This window comes from Bos indicus, chromosome 13 (genome assembly GCF_029378745.1).
Source record: "Bos indicus isolate NIAB-ARS_2022 breed Sahiwal x Tharparkar chromosome 13, NIAB-ARS_B.indTharparkar_mat_pri_1.0, whole genome shotgun sequence".
NCBI classification, from domain to species: domain Eukaryota; kingdom Metazoa; phylum Chordata; class Mammalia; order Artiodactyla; family Bovidae; genus Bos; species Bos indicus.
The window spans coordinates 52,240,527-52,261,864 of NC_091772.1; the positions used below are offsets into that span (position 1 = coordinate 52,240,527).

The 21,338-nt window shown below is 41.3% G+C and overlaps 1 protein-coding gene across 8 annotated transcripts in view; it reads right to left on the reverse strand.

The window, feature by feature from the left end:
• PTPRA (protein tyrosine phosphatase receptor type A) overlaps positions 1–21,338 on the reverse strand; it is a 170,901-nt gene that overhangs the window by 66,406 nt on the left and 83,157 nt on the right. For 5 of the 8 annotated variants that reach the window (XM_019971966.2, XM_019971965.2, XM_019971964.2 and 2 more), the window contains 2 exons: positions 1,753–1,831; positions 310–648 (listed from right to left, as the gene is read on the reverse strand). In XM_019971966.2, coding sequence (XP_019827525.1) covers positions 310–648; positions 1,753–1,825 — 412 coding nt within the window. In that variant the 5' untranslated portion in view covers positions 1,826–1,831. Of the gene's footprint in view, positions 1–309; positions 649–1,752; positions 1,832–21,338 lie in introns of those variants that run through there. The other 3 variants (XM_070801206.1, XM_070801205.1, XM_019971967.2) reach the window with 3 other exon arrangements.

Sequence of the window (21,338 nt, forward strand, 5' to 3'; positions counted from 1 at the left end):
TTTTTTGACCATACCATGCAGTGTGCTGGATCTCAGTTTCCCGAACAGGGATCAAACTTGTGCCTCCTGCGCTGGAAGAATGGAGTCTTAACCACTGGATGACCAGGGAAGTCCCCTATCTTCTTTGCTCTTAATTCTATGTTAACCAGATATTCTTGAGAATCCCCTATATCTAGGTTTCATTACTTTGCTTGGGCAATTTTACTTATTTCAAGAAATTTTATGGCTAGAAAACACAAACAATAACAATAAAAGGGTGAATAAACTCAAAGAGCCAAAGAAAGAACAAACAGAAACCATCTCTAGTACCTGAAGGAGGAAAAGTTTCTGGAGTGGTTGCTGCAGTGCTGGCATTCCCCTCCCAAGGTTCTGTTCTGGTATCTGTGAACTGGTTATCTGGAAGCCATGTTCCATTTGGTGAAATTGTAGTGACTACAGAATTGGTGCTTACTGTTCTTGTGGTTCCATTGTCAGAGTCTGAAGAATTGACAGTGGTTACATATACAGGTCCCAGAGTTAGATTTGGGCTGAATGTTGGTGTCAAGGAAGAAGTTACTGAAGGAGTAGGATTTGAAGTTTTGGTCTCTTCTTTAAGTGATTCTGTTGTAGATGCTTTCACAGATCTTGTAACGCCTACTGAAGGTGAAACTACAAAAACCAAAAAAACCAAGAAAACATCACACAAAGAATTGAGATCTCAAAAGTTATGAGACACAAAGCAGCAAGCCCTACTACACCTCAAACACTTGGAGACCAATAGACACACCACACACACACTTTTTATTATCTTTTTAAAAAATTAAAGTATAGTTGATTTACAATGTTGTGCTAATCTCTGCTGCACAGCAAAGTGACTCAATTACATACACACACACATTCATTTTTAAATATTCTTTTCCATTATGGTTTGTCCCAGCTCATATTTCCCTGAGCTATAACAGTAGGACTTTGCTATTTATGCATTCTAAATATAGTAGGTTGTGTCTACCAATCCCAAACTAACAGGCAGTCCCTCCCCTCACCTCCATGGCAACCAGTCTGTTCTCTATGCTGTGAGTATTTCTGTTTCATAGATAGGTTCATTTATGCCATAGTTTAGATTTCACATATAAGTGATATATGGTATTTGTCTTTCTCTTTCTGACTTACTTCACTTAGTATGATAATTTCTAAGCTGCTGCAAATGACATTATTTCATTCTTTTTTAAGACTGAGTAGTATTCAATTATATATATGTACCACATCTTCATTCATCCGTTGATGGACATTTAGATTGCTTCCATGCTTTGGCTATTGTGAATAGTACTATTATGAACATAAGAGTGCATGTATCTTTTTGAAGCAGAATTTTCTCCAGGTGTATTTCAAGGAGCATACACTCTTTAAATGGTGAATCCTTCCCTCCAATTCTAAAAGTTTACTGTCTAATGGAGGGAAAAACTGGTCTCTTAGTTAGTTCCTCAGAGTCAATATACAGGATCTTAAATAGTAACCATTTTGTCTTCTTTAACTTTTCAGGAATGAATATAATCTCTTCATTTGAAGTAGTATGGGGTATATAGAACAATGCTGAGTGTGGCATACAATATGACCCAGAGATTCCCAAAGACAACTTACTTTGCCATCACTTTTAAGTAAAACTTAATATTAATTTTTTCTTTCTTTAGTACCACCAAGGTCTTCAAACTTGGGTCACTAAACATAAATACAAAATTCTATTCCAAGTACCAATCTTATCAAATGGCAATTTACCTGTGGTAGTGTTGCTGGCACCAACATGTATCAGACCACTGCCAAGCAGAGTAAGAAGGAACCAGGAATCCATGCTGACCTGGAAAACAGAGAGTCATTTTAGATACAGTACTGAAATACTGTAAAACTATGTCCAAACAACTCACCAAAGGAGGTATTTTGGGCAAATTCTTCCTAGCTATTGAAGTACACACACAGGACCAATGATCTTTTAGGAGTCTGATAAGCACAACTCTCCAGGAATCCAACTACTTAACTGAAAGTTTATACAACTATAAGTAAGAGCAGTCATTCTCAATCTTGGCATACTTTAGAATCACTCAAAGAACTTAATAACAACAAAACTCTGTGCCGGACTGTATCTCTGGGAGTGAGAGGCAGGTAGCAGTCCTTTTAAAAGCTTCCTAGGTAACTGCAGCTTTAGTATCTTTAGGATGAGAAGCACAGAGAAGGTAGGTTGACTGCAAGGATGTACTGACCTCCAAAGCAGACATTATACAGCTGTCCTCAAACTTTATTTCCCTTCAAACCGTATCAGAGGGCTGTGCCCCATTCACACTGGTAACAGAGGTTTATTCATCCATTCAGATGTCTGTGCCTGATACTAAGCTAGGTATCAGGGAAACAACTAGGGAACAATATACTCCAAGATCCCATTTTCATGGGACTCATAGCACAGAGGTAATTTAATGTGGCAGTGACTCTCCAAATCAACCAAGACAGGCCTCTCCGAGTGGAACATGAAAATCTCTGAGGGAGGGTGGAGAGATGTAGGTGGTTTATACACAGCCCAGGAGATTGCCTTTAATACCAGCAATCATGCTTAGCAGGGAACTGGGTTCAGCCAATGGCCTTCCCAAGGTATAACCATATGTGATTTGACCAGTTCCCCACTCTTCCTACCTGACTGTTAACCCAAAATGGGGAGAGCACAAAATTTCCTCCATAAGGGTTAGGAAACAGATTGGAAGGCTGATTATTATGTATGTATTCATGTATATGCTAGATAAATCAATAGGAAACGGTTTTGTGAAAAATAACAATGTATTTGGAGGAAGCAGGCTAGATGATCACTTCATTCCATATATCAAAATAAAATCCAGATGGGCTGAAGAATTAAATGTTTACAGACACATTTTAAAAGGAAATAAATGAGTATGTTCATAACGAGGAAGGATTTTCTAGACATAAAGGCAATGTAAGAAATCACAAAGGTGTAAAGCAAATATCTTTCAATAGAAAAATAAATTAATTAAAAAAAAGAAATCACAAAGGAAAAATGGAATATCTGGCAATAGAAAAAATAATCAATCAAACAATGTTAATGGACAGGAAGATTCCACACTGTCAAGACATCAGTTCTTCTCCACTCAGTTTACAGATTCAATGTAATCTCAATCAAAATACCACCAACCTATTTTGTGGATGCTATGCTATGCTATGCTAAGTCACTTCAGTCGTTTCCGACTCTGTGCGACCCCATAGACGGCAGCCCATCAGGCTCCCCTGTCCCTGGGATTCTCCAGGCAAGAACACTGGAGTAGGTTGCCATTTCCTTCTCCAATGCATGAAAGTGAAAAGGGAAAGTGAAGTCGCTCAGTCGTGTCCGACTCTTAGCGACCCCATGGACTGCAGCCTACTAGGCTCCTCCGTCCATGGGATTTTCCAAGCAAGAGTACCGGAGTGGGGTGCCACTTTGTGGATAGCAACAACTAGTTCTAAAGTTTATATGCAGATGCAAAAGATGGAGAACAGCCAACTCAATACTGAAGAAGCAGAGTAAAGTCAGAGAATTACTATTAATTTAAAAGCAAATAGTAATACAAAAAAGCAAAGAAAGATACAGCAACGAGTGGCAGTATGGTACAGACAAGACAGACCAATGGAACACGAGAGAACTCAGATAAAGACCCACACAAATAGAGTCAACTGATCTTTGACAAAGGAGCAAAGGCAATACAATGGAGCAAACACAGTCTTTTGAACAAATGGTGCTGGAATAATTCAGCACACACATACCAAGAAAAACAAAAACAAAAAACTAGACACAGATCTTATACTCTTCACAAAAATTAACTCAAAATGAATCACAGACTGAGATGTAAATGCAAAAGACTCCTGGAATATAACACAGGAGAAAAATCTAGATGACCCTGGGTATGGCAATAACTTTTAAGATACAATACCAAAGACAGAGCCATCAAAAAATAATCAACTGCACTTCATCAAAACTAAAAAATTCTGCTCTGTAAAAGACAAAACCAAGAGAATGTTAAAACAAGCCACAGACTGTGAGAAAATACTTGCAAAAGACACATTAGCCGAAGGACTGTTATCCAAAATAAACAATAAAACCTCAACAATAAAAAAATTATCAAGCTGATTAAAAAATGGTCAAAAGCCTGAACAGACACCTCTCCAAGGAAGAGAAACAAACGGCAAACAAGCAAATGTAAAGATGTTTAACAGCATGTGTTACTAGGGAATTGCAAAGTAAAACAATGAGACACCACTACACACCTATCAGAATACCAAACACTAACACCACCAAAATTAAAAGACGCTTACTCCTTGGAAGGAAAGTTATGACCAACCTAGATAGCATATTGAAAAGCAGAGACATTACTTTGCCAACAAAGGTCCGTCTAGTCAAGGCTATATTGGAGAAGGAAATGGCAACCCACTCCAGTGTTCTTGTCTGGAGAATCCCAGGAACAGGGAAGCCTGGTGGGCTGCCATCTATGGGGTCGCACAGAGTCAGACACGACTGAAGTGACTTAGCAGCAGCAGTCAAGGCTATGGTTTTCCAGTGGTCATGTATGGATGTGAGAGTTGGACTGTGAAGAAAGCTGAGTGCCGAAGAATTGATGCTTTTGAACTGTGGTGTTGGAGAGGACTCTTGAGAGTCCCTTGGACTGCAAGGAGATCCAACCAGTCCATTCTGAAGGAGATCAGCCCTGGGATTTCTTTGGGGGGAATGATGCTGAAGCTGAAACTCCAGTACTTTGGCCACCTCATGCAAAGAGTTGACTCATTGGAAAAGACTCTGATGCTGGGAGGGATTCGGGGCAGGAGGAGAAGGGGATGACAGAGGATGAGATGGCTGGATGGCATCACCAACTCGATGGACGTGAGTCTGAGTGAACTCCAGGAGCTGGTGATGGACAGGGAAGCCTGGCGTGCTGCGATTCATGGGGTCACAAAGAGTCGGACACGACTGAGTGACTGAACTCAACTGAACTGAACAACACCAAATCCCAGTGCTTCTGTGGAGCAACAGAAACTCTCCTTCACTGTGGGAATGACACTTTGGAAGGCAGTCTGCTGGTTTCTTGCACAACTAAACTTACTCTTATTATATGATCCAACCAATTGTGCTCCTTGGTATTTACCTAAGAAGAATTGAAAACTTACACCCATATAGAAATGTGCTTTATTCATAATTGCCAAAACTTGGAAGCAAGCAAGCTGTTCTTCAGAAGATGAATGAATAAGCAAACTGTAGTACACCTAGAACATGGAATATTATTTAGCACTAACAAGAAATGATCCATCAAGCCACGAAGAAACATGGAGAAAAATGCATATTACTAAGTAAAAGAAACCAATATGAAAAGGCTACAGTCTGAATGATTCTGACTATATGATAATTCTTAAAAAGGCAAGGCTCTGGAGGCAGTGGTTGCCAGGTTAGGGAGGAGAGGGGAATGAATAGGTGAAGCACAGAGGATTTTAAGGGCAGTGAACTATTCTGTATGGTAATACAATGGTGGATACATGTAATTATACATTTGTCCAAACACAGAAAATGTATAACACCAGAAGTGAACTCTAATGTAAACTATGGACTCTGGGTGATAATGATGTCAAAGTAGGTTTATCAACTGTAGTAAGTGTATACTGTGGTGCAGGATGTCAACGGCGGGGGAGGTTGTGTGTATATGGCAACAGGGAAAATTTGGGAACTTTTTATTCTTTCTGCTCAATTTTGTTGTGAATATAAAACTGCTCTAAAAAATAAAGTCGATTTCTTAAAAAAGGTAATTAACTGGGAAAATTGTCACAAAACAAATAATTAAAACAAGAACTCATATTAATATGGAATACATTAAGATTCCAATTCTGAAAAATGTGAAAAACCTAATGTACAAAAGAGAAAAAGAAACAGCTAAGAAAATACACAAAAAAGTGCTGACTAATCAAAGGAAAATAATAAAGAGAGAACATTTTTACTTGCAGGAAAGACCAATGGCATGAAAATACAATGTTTCGAAGAGTCAAATGAAAAGAACTGAAATAATGATGGAAATACCAATTAGCCTATAATAACAAACTCCTTTCCAGAAAGATTATACAAGAATCTTAAAGGTGCCCACATTGTTTTCTGACCGATTTCCAAGGTTCTATTCTTGAGTATAAGTAAATAATCTGAAATTCAAGATTAAAATGATAAAGAGCTATTTAGTCATTAAGTGGAAAAACAGGGAAAAGCTGGTAGTGAGTATCATGCTGCTAGTCCAAACAATAATTGTGGCTACGTGGTATGCTATGGGCTTCCCTGGTGGCTCAGATGGTAAAGAATCTACCTGCAATGCAGGTGACCCAGGTTTCATCCCTGGATCAGAAAGATCCCCTGGAGAAGGGAATGCCTACCCACTCCAGTATTCTTGTCTGGAGAATTTCAAGAATTTAAGGAAATGGAACAAGCTTGTCATTTTTAAGCTTAAAAACAAGTCAGATCAGGACTTCCTGGTTGTCCAGTGGCTAAGACATCACACTCTCAATGCAGGAAGCCTGGGTTCAATCCCTGGTCAGGGAACTAGATTCCACATGCTGCAACTAACAGTTCACATGCTGTGAAAGAAAAGACCTGGGGAAGGCAAAAAAATAAAAATAAATATTAAAAACCAACCAGATAAAAACTGAATAGCCCATTACTGAGGGCTTTCTTTGCCTACTGGTCTCCTGGCACTCACTGAGGACAATACAATGTGGCTCACAGCTTTCTTCCTATCCCAAAGTCCTGATATCCTTGGAAGATTTTTCAACATCCTCACAGGTGACAGCCACAATTCACATCCAGACACATCTCTGAGTTCTCTGATTTCAACTCCAACGACCTTAAGGGAAATATACTGATTTGAAATCTCCACACTGGCCAGGCACTATAGTAACCATTTGCATTAGTTATTTTATGACAGGCAGTTACAGTAAGGAATACAGAACTAATAAGCCACAATCAACCAGAAGAGTTCAGGAAAGGTCAAAAGGAGAGGCCATGTGTCCTACCACCTCCCAGAATCCTCCTCGCTAGAATCCATCTTGGCTGAGGAATGCATGTGCTACCAGGAAGGTAGAGTTAGAATGACTGGCCAGACAACTTGGAAATTAACCCCATTACCATAAAACCAGAGACTGTGACTTTGAGCCATGTGGCAGAGCAGTTCTCCTGGGTTCCCTTACCCTCCCACTCTCTGCCTGGGCGTCCCTTCCCAATAAAGTCTCTTGCTCTGTCAGCATCTCTATCTACTCAGACAACTCATTTCTGAGTGTTAGACAAGAGCCCACCTTCAAACTCTGGAAGGGGTCCCCCATCCTACAACACTTATACAACTTCCACTCCACTGAAGCCGGTCGTGACAATGGCTGTACTTTAGACTTTGTCAGCACTGGGAAAAATGCTCATACTGAATCTTACTTTCCCACTCTCCAACCATACTCCCTTACTACTAAAGCCTGGGACCTCACTCAGGCTTTCAGTCCCTTGATCCTCTAATTTTCATCCCAATATCTCTGTTCTATTTCCTTCTCTACTCAGCCAAGAAAAGTTGGTGTCAGTTCAATCACTGCCTTGCAAATATCCTAAATTCTTTTGCTACACTCTTCTTCTATTATACCTATATGGGAAAATAACCCCCAATCCTGAACAAATCCAACTGTCAGTCAACGTGGGCTGCCAAATGCTTCTTAAGAAAATCAAACTACCCCTAAGGTTGAGATTTGCCTCATTGGAACTCTGAACACTTTCTGCAATCTTTCTATATTTCCCTACTTAGCTCTCTCTCCAATTCTCCACTGCAGTGATTTCAAAGAACCTCCTCTCCTCTCCAACATATCCTCTTCTCACATCCTTGGCCGTTGGCCTTGCCTTCAACTTCAAAGAAAACAGAAACCACTAGACTGGGACACCCTTACCTACCAGTCACCTTATTTACTAATTTCTTCCTTCTCTGCATTTCCTCCCAAGAATCTCAGTTCCTTAGGAACCTTGTCCTGTAGATCTTCTAACACCATCTTCTAGCTTTAACACCTCCCTTTCGTAACAACATTTAAACACAATTAAGAATTTCTTACAAATAGCTGAGAAAAGAAGCGAAGCGAAAGGCAAAAGAGAAAAGGAAAGATATATCCATCTGAATGCAGAGTTCCAAAGAACAGCAAAGAGAGATAAGAAAGCCTTCCTCAGGGATCAATGCAAAGAAATAGAGGAAACATAGAATGGTAAAGAATAGAGATCTCTTCAAGAAAATCAGAGATATCAAGGGAACACTTTATGCAAAGATGGGCACTATAAAGGACAGAAACGGTATGGACCTAACAGAAGCATAAGATATTAAGAAGAGGTGGCAAGAATACACACAAGAATTACACAAAAAAGATCTTCATGACCCAGATAACCATGATGGTGTGATCACTCATCTAGAGCCAGACATCCAGGGATACAAAGTCAAGTGGGCCTTAGGAAGCGTCACTACAAACAAAGCTAGTGGAAGTGATGGAATTCCAGCTATTTCAAATCCTAAAAGATGATGCTGTGAAAGTGCTGCACTCAATGTGCCAGCAAATTTGGAAAACACAGCAATGCCACAGGACTGGAAAAGGTCAGTTTTCATTCCAATCCCAAAGAAAGGCAATGCCAAAGATTGTTCAAACTACGGCACAACTGCACTCACTGAAGAGTAATGCTCAAAATTCTCCAAGCAAGGCTTCAACATATGTGAACCAAGAAATTCTGGATGTTCAAACAGGATTTAGAAAAGGCAAAGGAACCAGAAACCAAATTGCCAGCATCTGTTGGATCACAGAAAAGGCAAGAGAGTTCCAGAAAAACATCTACTTCTGCTTTATTGACTACACCAAAGCCTTTGACTGTGTGGATCACAACAAACTGGAAAATTCTTAAAGAGATGGGAATACCAGACCAGCTTACCTGCCCCCTGAGAAATCTGTACACAGGTGAAGAAGCAACAGTTAGAACCAGACATGGAACAACGGACTGGTTCCAAACTGGGAAAGGAGTACGTCAAGGATGTGTAGTGTCACCCAGTTTATTTAACTTATATGCAGAGTACATCAAGCAAAACGCTGGGCAGGATGAAGCACAAGCTGGAATCAGGACTGCAGGGAGAAATATCAATAACCTCAGATATGTTGATGACATCACCCTTATGGCAGAAAGAGAAGAACTAAAGAGCCTCTTGATGAAAGTGCAGAGGAGAGTGAAAAAGCTGGCTTAAAACTCAACATTCAGAAAACTAAGATCATGGCATCTAGTCACATCACTGAATGGCAAATAGATGGGGAAACAATGGAAACTGGCTGACTTTATTTTCTTGGGCTCCAAAATCACTGCAGATAGTTACTGCAGCCATGAAATTAAACAATGCTTGCTCCTTGGAAGAAGACCTATGAAAAACATAGACAGCATATTAAAAAGCAGAGACATTGCTGACAAAGGTCCATCTAATCAGAGCTATGGTTTTTCCAGTAGTCATGTATGGATGTGAGAGCTGGACTATAAAGAAAGCTGAATGCTGAAGAATTGATGCTTTTGAACTATGGTGCCAGAGAAGACTATTGAGAGAGTCCCTTAGACTGCAAGGAGATCAAGCCAGTCAATCCTAAAGGAAATCAACCCTGAATATTCACTGGAAGGACTGATCCTGAAGCTGAGGCTCCAATACTTTGGCCACTTGATGCGAAGAACTGACTCACTGGAAAAGACCCTGATGCTGGGAAAGGTTGAAGGCAAGAGGAGAAGGGGATGACAGATGATGAGATGGTTGGAAGGCATCACCGACTCAATGGCCATGAGTTGAACAAGCTCCGGGAGTTGGTGATGGACAGGGAGGCCTGGCGTGCTGCAGTTCATGGAGCTGCAGAGTCGGATGTGACTGAGCGACTGAACTGAATTGAACTGAAGAATTTCTCAAAGAAAAGAAGAGCCCCTTTTAATCTATATCAGTCCTCCAGCTAGCAATCACTCTACTCCACCTTGCAGCCAAATTTCTAGAAAGAGTTGTCTCCATAGCAATCTGGCTTCTTTTCCCACCAGTCCACTAAACAGCTACCTCCATATTTTTAAAGCATTATAAAAATATTTCCAACTAATTCACAAAACTCTAATTTCCTTGATATAATAAAGGACTCCTACAGATTAAGAGATGACAAAAGAGATGAAACAGATTCACAGAAAACCAGATAGTTCTCTTAAAACATAAGAACAAATTCTTAACCTTACTCGCGATCAAAGACAGTTAAATCAAAGCTACACTGCAATGTCATTTTTCACCTATCAGATAGGCAAATACAGAAAAACTTTACCACCACCACACTGGCAGATTTCCCTGGTCCAGGAAGATTCCACATGCCACAGTGAAACTAAAACCCATGTGCCATAACTACCGATGCCCAGAATGGACTCACTGGAAAAGACCCTGATGCTGGGAAAGACTGAAGGCAGGAGAAGGGGACAAGAGAGGATGAGACTGTTGGATGGCATCACCGACTTGATGGCCATGAGTTTGAGCAAGCTCCAGGAGTTGGTAATGGACAGGGAGGCCTGGTGTGTTGCAGTCCATGGGGTCGCAAACAGTAGGATACGACTGAGCGACTCAACTGAAGTCTAGAGCCCCATGCTCTAGGGCCTGTGCTCTGCAATAAGACACCACAATGAGAAGCCCACACACCACAGCTAGAGAGTAGTGACCTGGCACAGCCAAAAATAAATAAATTAAAAAAAAAACAAAACAAACCACTGTGTTGGCAAGGGTTTGTGTAAACAAATACTCTTATACAAACTATAAATACTTACCAGAATTACGAAAGCATAAGCTCTTTCACACAATTCTACTTGGGAACTTTACAGATATACCCATACTTTTAAAGTGATCTTTTAAATGTTATTCAAAACAATACAGTTTGTGACAGAAAAAGACTGAAAATAACCCGAGAGGACATGTTTAAATAAATTACTGCAGATTAATAAAATGGAATACTATGCAGCTGTTAAACAGAATGAGGAGGTTCTTTGGAGATCATTTTATTTCAGCATACAAGACTTTAAAAATTTTGAACCATCTTGAAAATAACATTTTCAAAAAAACTCAATTAAAATTCACAAGAGGAAAAGCCCACTTGTATTTCTTTTTCCTTCGCCCATTTTCCTTTCTCTTCCTCTCTCCTCCACCCTTCTCTCTGGGTATGTGTCACACACGCACACAACACCTTTCTGTTGTTAAATCCCTCAACCTCTCTGTCACATCTTATTTATCCACACCCCATACTTCCCCAAATTCATCTCTTCCCCATGCCTCTCTATGAATTGAGGATTTTTAAAAAGTTGGTTCTGTGATGAAGGCCTAGTCCTGACAAGGATGAACAGTTAAATAGTTTGAATCTGAGGGAAATGTGCACTACCAAATGTCAGAAGGTAACCAGCCCTGTTCAGCTGAAGTCTGCACAATGCCAGGAAGCCTGTGCACAAACTCTCATAGCAGAAATGGTTCTGCCTTGTCACAGAATGATTTTTAGATGAGTAATCTGTGATACTTTTTGTCTGACTTACAGACATGTAACTTTGTGATCCAGTAATTCCACTTCTATATATTTATGTAAGAGAAATAAGAGTATACGTTCAAAAAATAAGTACAATAATGTTTGTAACAAAAAGCTGAAAATAACCCAAGTAACCACCAATAACAGAATATATAAACAGAAGTGCAGTTTTCCCCCTCACAATGAAATGTTACTCAGTGATTAAAAGGAAAGAACTCCAGATACACACAAAAACATGCATGAATCTAAAAACCACTCAGGAAACTCAAACAGGGGCGCTGTATCAACCTAGAGGGGTGGGGTGGGATGGGGAGGGAGATGGGAGGGAGGTTCAAAAGGGAGGGCATATATGTATACCTATGGCTGATTCATGTTGAGGTTTGACAGAAAACAACAAAATTCTGTAAAGCAATTATCCTTCAATAAAAAAATAAATTAAAAACCATCATGCTGAGTGAAAAAAGCCTTACAGAAAAGAGTAATATATGACTCTACACAGCAAGGACCTAAAAGAAGCAGAAGAGATTAAGAAGAGGTGGCAAGAATACACAGAAGAACTGTACAAAAAAGATCTTAATGACCTGGATAACTATGACAGTGTGGTCACTCACCTAGAGCCAGACATCCTGGAGTGTGAAGTCAAGTGGACCTTAGGAAGCATTACTACAAACAAAGCTAGTGGAGGTGATGGAACTCCAGTTAAGCTATTGAAAAATCCTACAAGATGATGCTGTTAAAGTGCTGCACTCAATATGCCAGCAAATTTGGAAGACTTGGCAATGGCCACAGGGCTGGAAAAGGTCAGTTTTCATTCCAATCCCAAAGAAGGGCAATACCAAAGAATGTTCAAACCACCACACAGTTGTGCTTATTTTACATGCCAGCAATGTAATCCTCAAAATCATTCAAGTTAGACTTCAGCAGTACTTGAACTGAGAACTTCCAGATATACAAGCTGGATTTAGAAAAGGTAGAGGAACCAGAGATTAAATTGCCAACATCTGCTGGACTATAAAAAAAACTAGAATTCCAGAAAAATACCTACTTCTGCTTCACTGACTACTTCATTCAGAGTCCCTTGAACTGCAAGAAGATCAAACTAGTCAATCCTAAAGGAAATCAACCCTGAATATTCACTGGAAGGACTGATGCTGAAGCTGAAGCTCCAGTACCTTGGCCACCTGATGTGAAGAGCTAACTCACTGGGAAAAAACCCGTTGCTGGCAAAGATTGAGGGCAGGAGGAAAAGGTGGCAAAAGAGGATGAGGTGGTTGGACAGCACCACTGACTCAATGGACATGAGTTTGAGCAAACTCTGAGAGAAAGTGAAGGACAGGTGCAGTCCATGGGGTCACTGAGAGTTGGACACGACTTAATGACTGAACAACAACAAATTAAAAGATTACTTTTCTTATACAGGAAGGACACTGGTTCTCCTTTCCTTCACTGAAATTATAAACTATTAAAATAAGTCAATAAAGCATGCTCATTACAAGACATATAACCTGGGAATTTCCTGGCAGTCCAGTGGTTAGGACTCGGGGCTTTCATTGCCATTGTCTTGGGTTCAATCTCTAGTCAGGGAACTAAGATCCCACAAACTGTGTGGTTCAGCCCAAAACAAAACAAAGATATCAAAAAGAACAGAGGGATATAAAGAAAACTCTGAAAGTATCATTCATCTCCTGCCTGTCCCATTATCCAAAAGTGACCACTAAATACTTTCCTTCATATCCTTTTGAAATAGATACCCACACATAAAAAATAAATAAATAGGATAGTAGACATACTGTCTACAGCTTGCATCTTTTACTTAAAATAATAAATCCTGGATATCTTCCACATCAATACTTTCTGGTTACCTTTCTTTGCAATGGCTGCGTAGTAGGTCATCATACAGGTATACCACAATTATTTTTCAATTTATTTTTTAATTGGAGGAGAATTGCTTTACAATGTTGTGTTCATTTCTGTTGTACCACAACGCAAATCAGTCATAACTGTACCTATATCACCTCCCTCCCCTCCCTCATCCCATCCCTCTAGGTCAACACAGAGCATCAGGCTGGGCTTGCTGTGTTATATAGCAACTTCTCACCAGCTACCCACTTTACACGTGGTGGTGTATATATGCCAATGATACTTCCTACATTCGTTCCACTGTCTCCTTTCCCAATGTGTCCACAAGCCTGTTCTCTATAGCTGCGTCTCCATTCCTTCCCTGCCAATACGTTCATCAAGATCATATTTCTAGATTCCACATATATGTGTTAATATACAATTATTTTAACCAGTCTTTCTATTTTTGTTAGGTAGGAGATAACTGTATATGATTTCCTCTTCTGTCTTACACATTATTTTTGATTCGGCAACAGTGGATTGAATAAAGACAGAATTATATACTCTAGGAGAGCCAAATGGGAGGAAACTCAAACTTACACGTTTTTCATTTTTCAAACACATTTGTGAATAATAAGCTTTTCGTTATGTGAATATAGCACAAATAAGCAGGGAGGCTTCGGGAGATGAGTCATGAAGTTCTGGGCAATTCCCTATTTTATTTGACACAATGGCATACACACTGCATCCTTTTGCCCACCCCACCACACCCAGACAAAGGGCTAATACACACCATTTTTTTTTAATTACAAAAACATTTCTTACTTAAAAAATCTGTTTCTACTGCACATTAGGGAGATAAACCAGGAAAGTTTAACATTCAAATAACAAAGGAAAACCAAGATGCCAACAGCAAATACTTAAAAGCCTTATGACAAACAACAAAGTAAGTTCTAAAAAATTACAGCTATTGTTTTTCTGATAACTGAGAGTCTAAGAATATTTCCTAAATGTTCTTAGAGTGAGAGAGTCTCTCTTGAATCACAGAAATTCATAAGCAATCAATTATATATGCTTACACACATTTCAGGGGTATATTATTTGAAATATATGTACTGCACTCGAGATGAAGGAACCATCACAGGTATGTTGAATATCTTGTAGAGAAAGATTTTGTGAGCTTCTGGCCAAAGAGGAACATTCCTTGCCCAGATGTACACTCACCATCAGTGGACCCAGAAGTCCAGAGAGAAATGCTATCCTTTCCTAAGAAAAGGAGAGGAAGAAAGAAAACTGGATGCTAGGAGAACACATCCATTCTTCAGTTAGGGGTGGACAAGTACTAAATTCTGGCCAAGGATGTATAAGCTTAAGTATATCATGCGGGAAAAAAGTTTATTATGAGATCTCTAGGAAGGTGGTTTAAGAGGGAGAGAGGGAGTCTTTTTTTTTCTCTGTCCTTTTCCTTGTAATCTAGAATTCAGATGTGATGAGTACAGACCCAGCAGCCATTATGAACTTTGAAGTGACTTCCAGGATAACAGAATTAGAGAGCCAGGAAGAGACTGAATTCTCTGATGACACTGTTGAACTGTCATACCAGCCCTGCTTACTTTCAGATTTCATATATACAAGAAAGAAATAAACCTATACTCTGAGATACGCAACCAACCCCAATCCTGATAAAGAATAAGACCAATGGCACCCCACTCCAGTAATCTTGCCTGGAAAATCCCATGGACGGAGGAGGCTGGTGGGCTGCAGTCCATGGGGTCGCTGAGAGTCGGACACGACTGAGCGACTTCACTTTCACTTTTCACTTTCATGCATTGGAGAAGGAAATGGCAACCTACTCCAGTGTTCTTGCCTGGAGAATCTCAGGGACAGGGGAGCCTGGTGGGCTGCCATCTATGGGGTTGCACAGAGTCGGACATGACTGAAGCGACTTAGCAGCAGCAGCATGACTTATAATGGATGAGGAATGGAAATGATGAGGGTACTCTGAAATGCATTTTTCTTGGTGCTCTTGTTAGGAAGCACAAGGCTGCATATGTATATGCTAAAGAAAAAAATGTTACAAGGAATCAGTATTATGAAATTCCCAGGAGCAAAGGAGAGCTTGGCCAATACACACATTCTCTAGAGTTTAGACTGGCTGTGATAACTTCTAATAAAAGTCCACCTGTACAAAGCTAACCATTCAGTATTAAATACATTGATAAATTATGATCAAGTGTCTGGTACAATTTATCTGAATATCTGGCCTTTTACCTCAGTTAAATCTCAGAGCAACTCTACAAGAGAGATATTCTTACTCCCATTTTGAAGATTGAGAGATGGTCACATAGTTGGCAGTTGTACAAGTAGAATTCAAAAAGTTTACAGACTGTTGAAGGATACTCCTAGGTGTGAAAGAAACAAAGGAGTGGCAGCTAGGAGTGTTAAGCTCTGTCCGAGCCTTCTTCTAGAGCTGTTCAGGTTCACTTTGAGAAAAAGGCACCCAGATGGAGAGTTCAGTTCCTTCAGCTGTTACTCAATCAACATTATGGTATTTATTATTAAGAACAAAAACTATTTTTACAATTATAATCCTTGGTTGTCTGCTATGTGCTAGGCACTTGCACATAGGCATTCTGTATACTTTAACCTAATTATTCCCCACAACCACCTTTTGAGTTAGGTATTGTTTTTCCATTTTACAAATGAATAATGATCAAAGAGGTCAAGAAATTTGTTTAAGGCCACGTATCCATTAAGTACCTACTTACTAGGATTCAAACTCAAGGCTTTTAAAACTCCAAAGTTCATGTGCTTTGTACTTCATCATAATGGGAATACACAGGTTAGATATGGACTAGATATAGATTGTCGTCAAGTGGTGAGGGACAAATAAGCTATTTGTTCAAACCCTGAATTATCTTGTGGCATAATGTTGATCAATTAACACTAAGATGAGGTAGTAAAACTGTAGTCCAGAGAAAGAATTTTCAGAGGAGGTAATGCTTGAGATAAACTTGGGAAGATAAAAAGTAGTTAGCCAAGAGAAAGATCAGAAACAAGAAATAGTCTTTAGAGCAAAGAGGACTCTGAAACTTAAAAAGGTCTATCTTGCCCCAAGAATGGCAAAGCAGGAAAGGTATCAAGCAGGACCTCAATAAACATTTGCTGAATGAATGTGAAAATGGTAAGCATTAAAGAGTGGGGTCTGTGAGGATATATGGAGGAAATACAGGAGATGAGGCTAGAAGAAGCAATGAAGAGATCACAAAGGTGCCTGTTAGGATGTAATAAAAAGTTCTGACTTTCCACTAAACTCACCGAGGAACCACCAAAGGCTTTAACACAGGGAGGTTGACAATAACAGTCTGGATTTTAAAAACAATGACCGACAGTAGGAGAGAGGATCAACTGGTGTGGTTTGACGTTTGGAGGGCCGCTGACGGAAGCTTTTCAAAGTAACCTAGCCAATAAACCAGAAGGACCTCAGAGCTATAGCAGCAGAGTATAGGGGTACAGATCTCAGAGCACAGGGGCAGAACTAAAAACTTAACAATGAGATGCCAGAGGTAAGGAAGGCCCAGGTTTCCGACTTAGAATCTCAATGCTATACGCAGGAGGATGATTGCTTTGGGACACACTGCAGGGAAGGTGATGAACTCAGTTCTGAACCCTGAGAATGACACAGTACTACAGTACATGCTACACCTAAGGGGGAAGGGATGAGGGGGTGAAAGGCTGGATATGGGGCAGAATGGCAGACAGGCAATGATAGAGCAGCTGCCACGGAAGTCAGGCAGCATGCCAGAGAAAGGAAGAAGACAGCTGTAGAGCCTGACAAAAGCAGCAGTGAGTAAGCCAGGCAGGAGACATCTGACAAACACAGGAGGGAGGAGAAGGTGGGTGCTGATGAATAAAAAACTGACACATGTCACCAAGGGAGGGTGGAGTAGGAATGGCACACACTGCATACTTGCTAGTGAGAAAAAAGAACCTGAAAAACTGCTGAAGGGCTCCTCAGTGAGGCCTGGGACACCAGAAATCAACTTTTGTTATAGGTCTTCCATGGAGAAAGACAATGTGATAGAGGTAAAATTAACAGGAATCTGAACCTCTAGAAGCAGCCTGTTTCCAGAGATAAGCCTATATACAGAATGAAAACAATGACAACGCAAAAACACTAAGGCTGTGAAACAGAATGTTAAACTCTATTATCTCTGAGTTACACCTAAGGCAAGATTCAATTTGGGTCCCGGAGACAAGGAAATCAATTAGACTACTTCAATAAATAAAATGGTTTGGTATAAACTTATACTGCAGGTTAATTAAGACAAAGAACAATATGGAAAACTATTTTTCCTACTTAAATCACATATTGGAATAAACTACTGGATATATAAAACCAAAATATAGCACAGGTTATATGCATAAAGTTTAAAAACAAATTAGAGACAGAGCGTGGCCAAGATGGTGAAGTAGGATGGTCCTGAGCACCTCCTCTTGCAGGCATACCAAAATCAGAATTATCTCCAGAGCTACTACTGATGAGAAAGACCAGAATCTAGCAGAAAAGATCCACAGAGATAAGAAGGAAACCACAACCAGATGGGCGGGAGGGCTGGCACTGTGACATAGTCGAGACCCATACCCCCTAGTGGAGAATGGATACATGTATATGCATGGCTGAGTCCCTTCACCTGAAACTATCACGACACTGTTAAATATATAAAAAGTTAAAAAACAAAACCATACACCCAGGTGGGCAAAACACAACAGGAGGATAATCATAATTGCAGAGGTTTTCCCCAAGTGGCAACCAGTTTTTGCTACACATTGGGGTTCCCAGTCCAGGGGGCCTGCACCAGGGAAAGTCTCCAGAGTGCTCGGCTTTGAAGGCCAAGTGGGCTTGCTTGCAGGAGTCTCAGAGAGCTGTGAGAAATAACCTCTTCAAGGGTACATGCAAACTCTCACATGCTTCAGGATGAAGGGCAGAAGAAGTAATTTGGAAGGACACTGGTCCAACCCACCTGCTAATCTTGGAGAGTCTCCTAGAGAGGCAAGAGGCAACTAGAGCTCACCCTAGGGGCACAGACACTGGCAGCAGCCATTTGGGGGAAACTGTTCTACCACATCCACACTGGTGCTAGCAGTACCATTTTGGAATCCTCCCTCTAGCTTATCAGCACTGGGACATTGCTCTGCCCGCCAGCCTGTCAGTACCAGTACTGGGACACCCCAGGCCAAGCAACTAGTAGGCAGGACACAGCCCCACCCACCAGTAGGTGGTTGTTGTTCAGTTGCTAAGTCCTGTCTGCCTCTGTGAACCCATGGACTACAGCATGCCAGGCTGCTCGCTCCTCAACTATCTCCTGGAGTTTGCTCCAATTTCATTGAGTTGGTGATGCTACCTAACCATCTCATCAGGTGGCCACAAAGACAATGGAGCTTCAGTTTCAGCAGCAGTCCTTCCAATGAATATTCAGGGTTGATCTCCTTTAGGATTGATTGGTTTGATCCTCACAGTCCAACGGACTCTCAAGAGTCTTCTCCAGCACCACAGTTTGAAAGCATCAGTTCTCTAGTACTCAGGCTCCTTTATGGTCCAATTCTCACAACTGTACATGACTACTGGAAGAACCATAGCTTTGACTATACGGACCTCTGGCTATGAATACACTGTCTAGGTTTATCATAGTTTTCCTCCCAAGGAGCAAGTATCATCTGCAGTGATTCTGGAGCTCAAGAAAACTAAATCTGTCACTGCTTCTACTTTTCCCCCCTCTATTTGCCCTGAAGTGATGGGATTAGATACCATGATCTTGGTTTTTTTTAATGTTGAGATTCAAAAGACCCTAGGACCCAGCTCTATCCATCAGTGGGCAGGCACACCAGTGAGCCAATACACCAACTCCAGGACCCCCAGAGCCCTGCAGCCAGAGACCCTGGGAGACACAAGTAGGCAGGCACTAGCTACAGGACCCCCTGGGCTCCAGCTCTAACCACCAGCAGGCCAACATCAACTCCAAGACACCTTGGGGCCCTCGGCTAGCCAGCCTGGTATCTGATCTATACAGCAGAGGGCAGGCATAAGCCTCAGGACAACCCAAAGAGAACAGTCAGCTGTGTTGGGAATTGGACCCACACCAATTCCAGGACCCTCATGGCCCTGCAACAGAAATCACAGCAGCAGGTGTTCAACATCAACTTTGGGATCACTCAGCCCTGTAACCAGAGACCCAGGGACCCAGCTTCACTCACTGGTGGGCAGGCCCTGTGTCCTGGGAGCTCATGTCCCAATCTTACCCACCAGCTACTGAATACCAATCGTAGGCCCACTGCAGCCCTGCAGTCTCCCCTGTCAGGACCCAGCTAACAAGTGAGCAGGCTGGCACCAGCCATGGGGACCCCTGCACCCAGAACCCAGCTGTGCCCACTAGTAGGTCAAACCAGCTCTGGGACATCTTGGGCCCCTCAGCCAGCAGCCCCGCCCACCAGCAGGCTGAACCAGCTTTGGAGACCTCAGGGCCCTGCACTCAGAGACCCCAGGACCTAGCTCCTCCTAGCAGTAAGCTGGCACTCGCCCCAGGAATCTCTGGGCTCTGTCTCCCTCCACCTACTAGCTGGTCAATACCAGCCACGGGCCCACATGCCAAAAGGCGAACGCCAGCTCTAAGAAGCCATTGACTCCTCACCCAAGTGCCCCAGGGTCCAGCCCCATTCACTAGTGGGGCAGCACCAGCTTTGCAACACCCTGGAACCTATAGTCAGGCATGTCAGGAATTGGCCCCACTTACCAGCAGACTATACTATATCCAGGAACCCTTGTCCTGCAACCACCCACCCCAGAATCTGGCTCTAGCTGTGGTATCCCCTTAGGCTTCCATAACCAGCTGCCTCATGCTCTCATCCAGCCAACCAGTGGCCAGCAGCCTCCATACAAGGCAGGGCCTGGCAACCAAATGGACCAGGGACCAGCCCCATCTACCAGACCACCACAACAGAAGGATCAATGCAGTCTACACAGTGGGCACCCCTAGAGCATATAGCTCTGTTGACTGGAGAGGAGTGCACTGCTGGGATGCACAGGTCATGTCATATGAAATGCCTCATATCCAAGGTTGGGAAATATAACCTACCAGATACACAGAAATAAAGTCAGCATAGTAGGCATAAGGAGGTGTCAAAGGAACTTGCTCCAAATGAATGAACAAGATAAAACCCTAGAAAAAGAACTGAAGTGCAGATGGGCAGTCTACCTGATAAGAGAGTTCAAGGTAATGATCGTAAAAATGATCAAAGAACTTGGGAAGAGAATGGATGAAAAGAGTGAGAAGTTAGCAGTTTAAAACATAGAGTTAGAAAATATAAAGAAGAACCAGAAATAAAGAGTACAATAACTGAAATAAAAATGTACTAGAAGGCATGAATAGTATATTAAATGATAAAAAGGAACAGATCAGCAAGTTGGAAAACAAAATAGTGAAAATCACTGAAGCTGAACAACAATAAAAAAGCATAAAAAGAAATGAGGACAATTTAAGAGACTGCTAGAACAACAACAGTACTGACATTTGCATTACAGAGGTCCTAGAAAAGAGAAAGGGGCAGAGAACACATATGAAGACATAATAGCTGAAAATTTCCCTAACCTGAAAGAGGAAACAGACATTTTCTATACTTTCAAGTCCAGGAAGCACAGAGAACTCTAAATAGATCAATCCAAAGAGGACCACATCAAGACACATTGTAATTAAAATGGCAAAAACAGAAGATAAAGAAACAATATTAAAAGCAGCCAAGGCATGTTGCTTTGTATGCATTAATGTTTGTGCATCTATTCAACAGGGAGCTACAGTATTTAAACTGACCAAACTAATGATACAATTACTTTTGAACTGCCCAAATACAAGCCC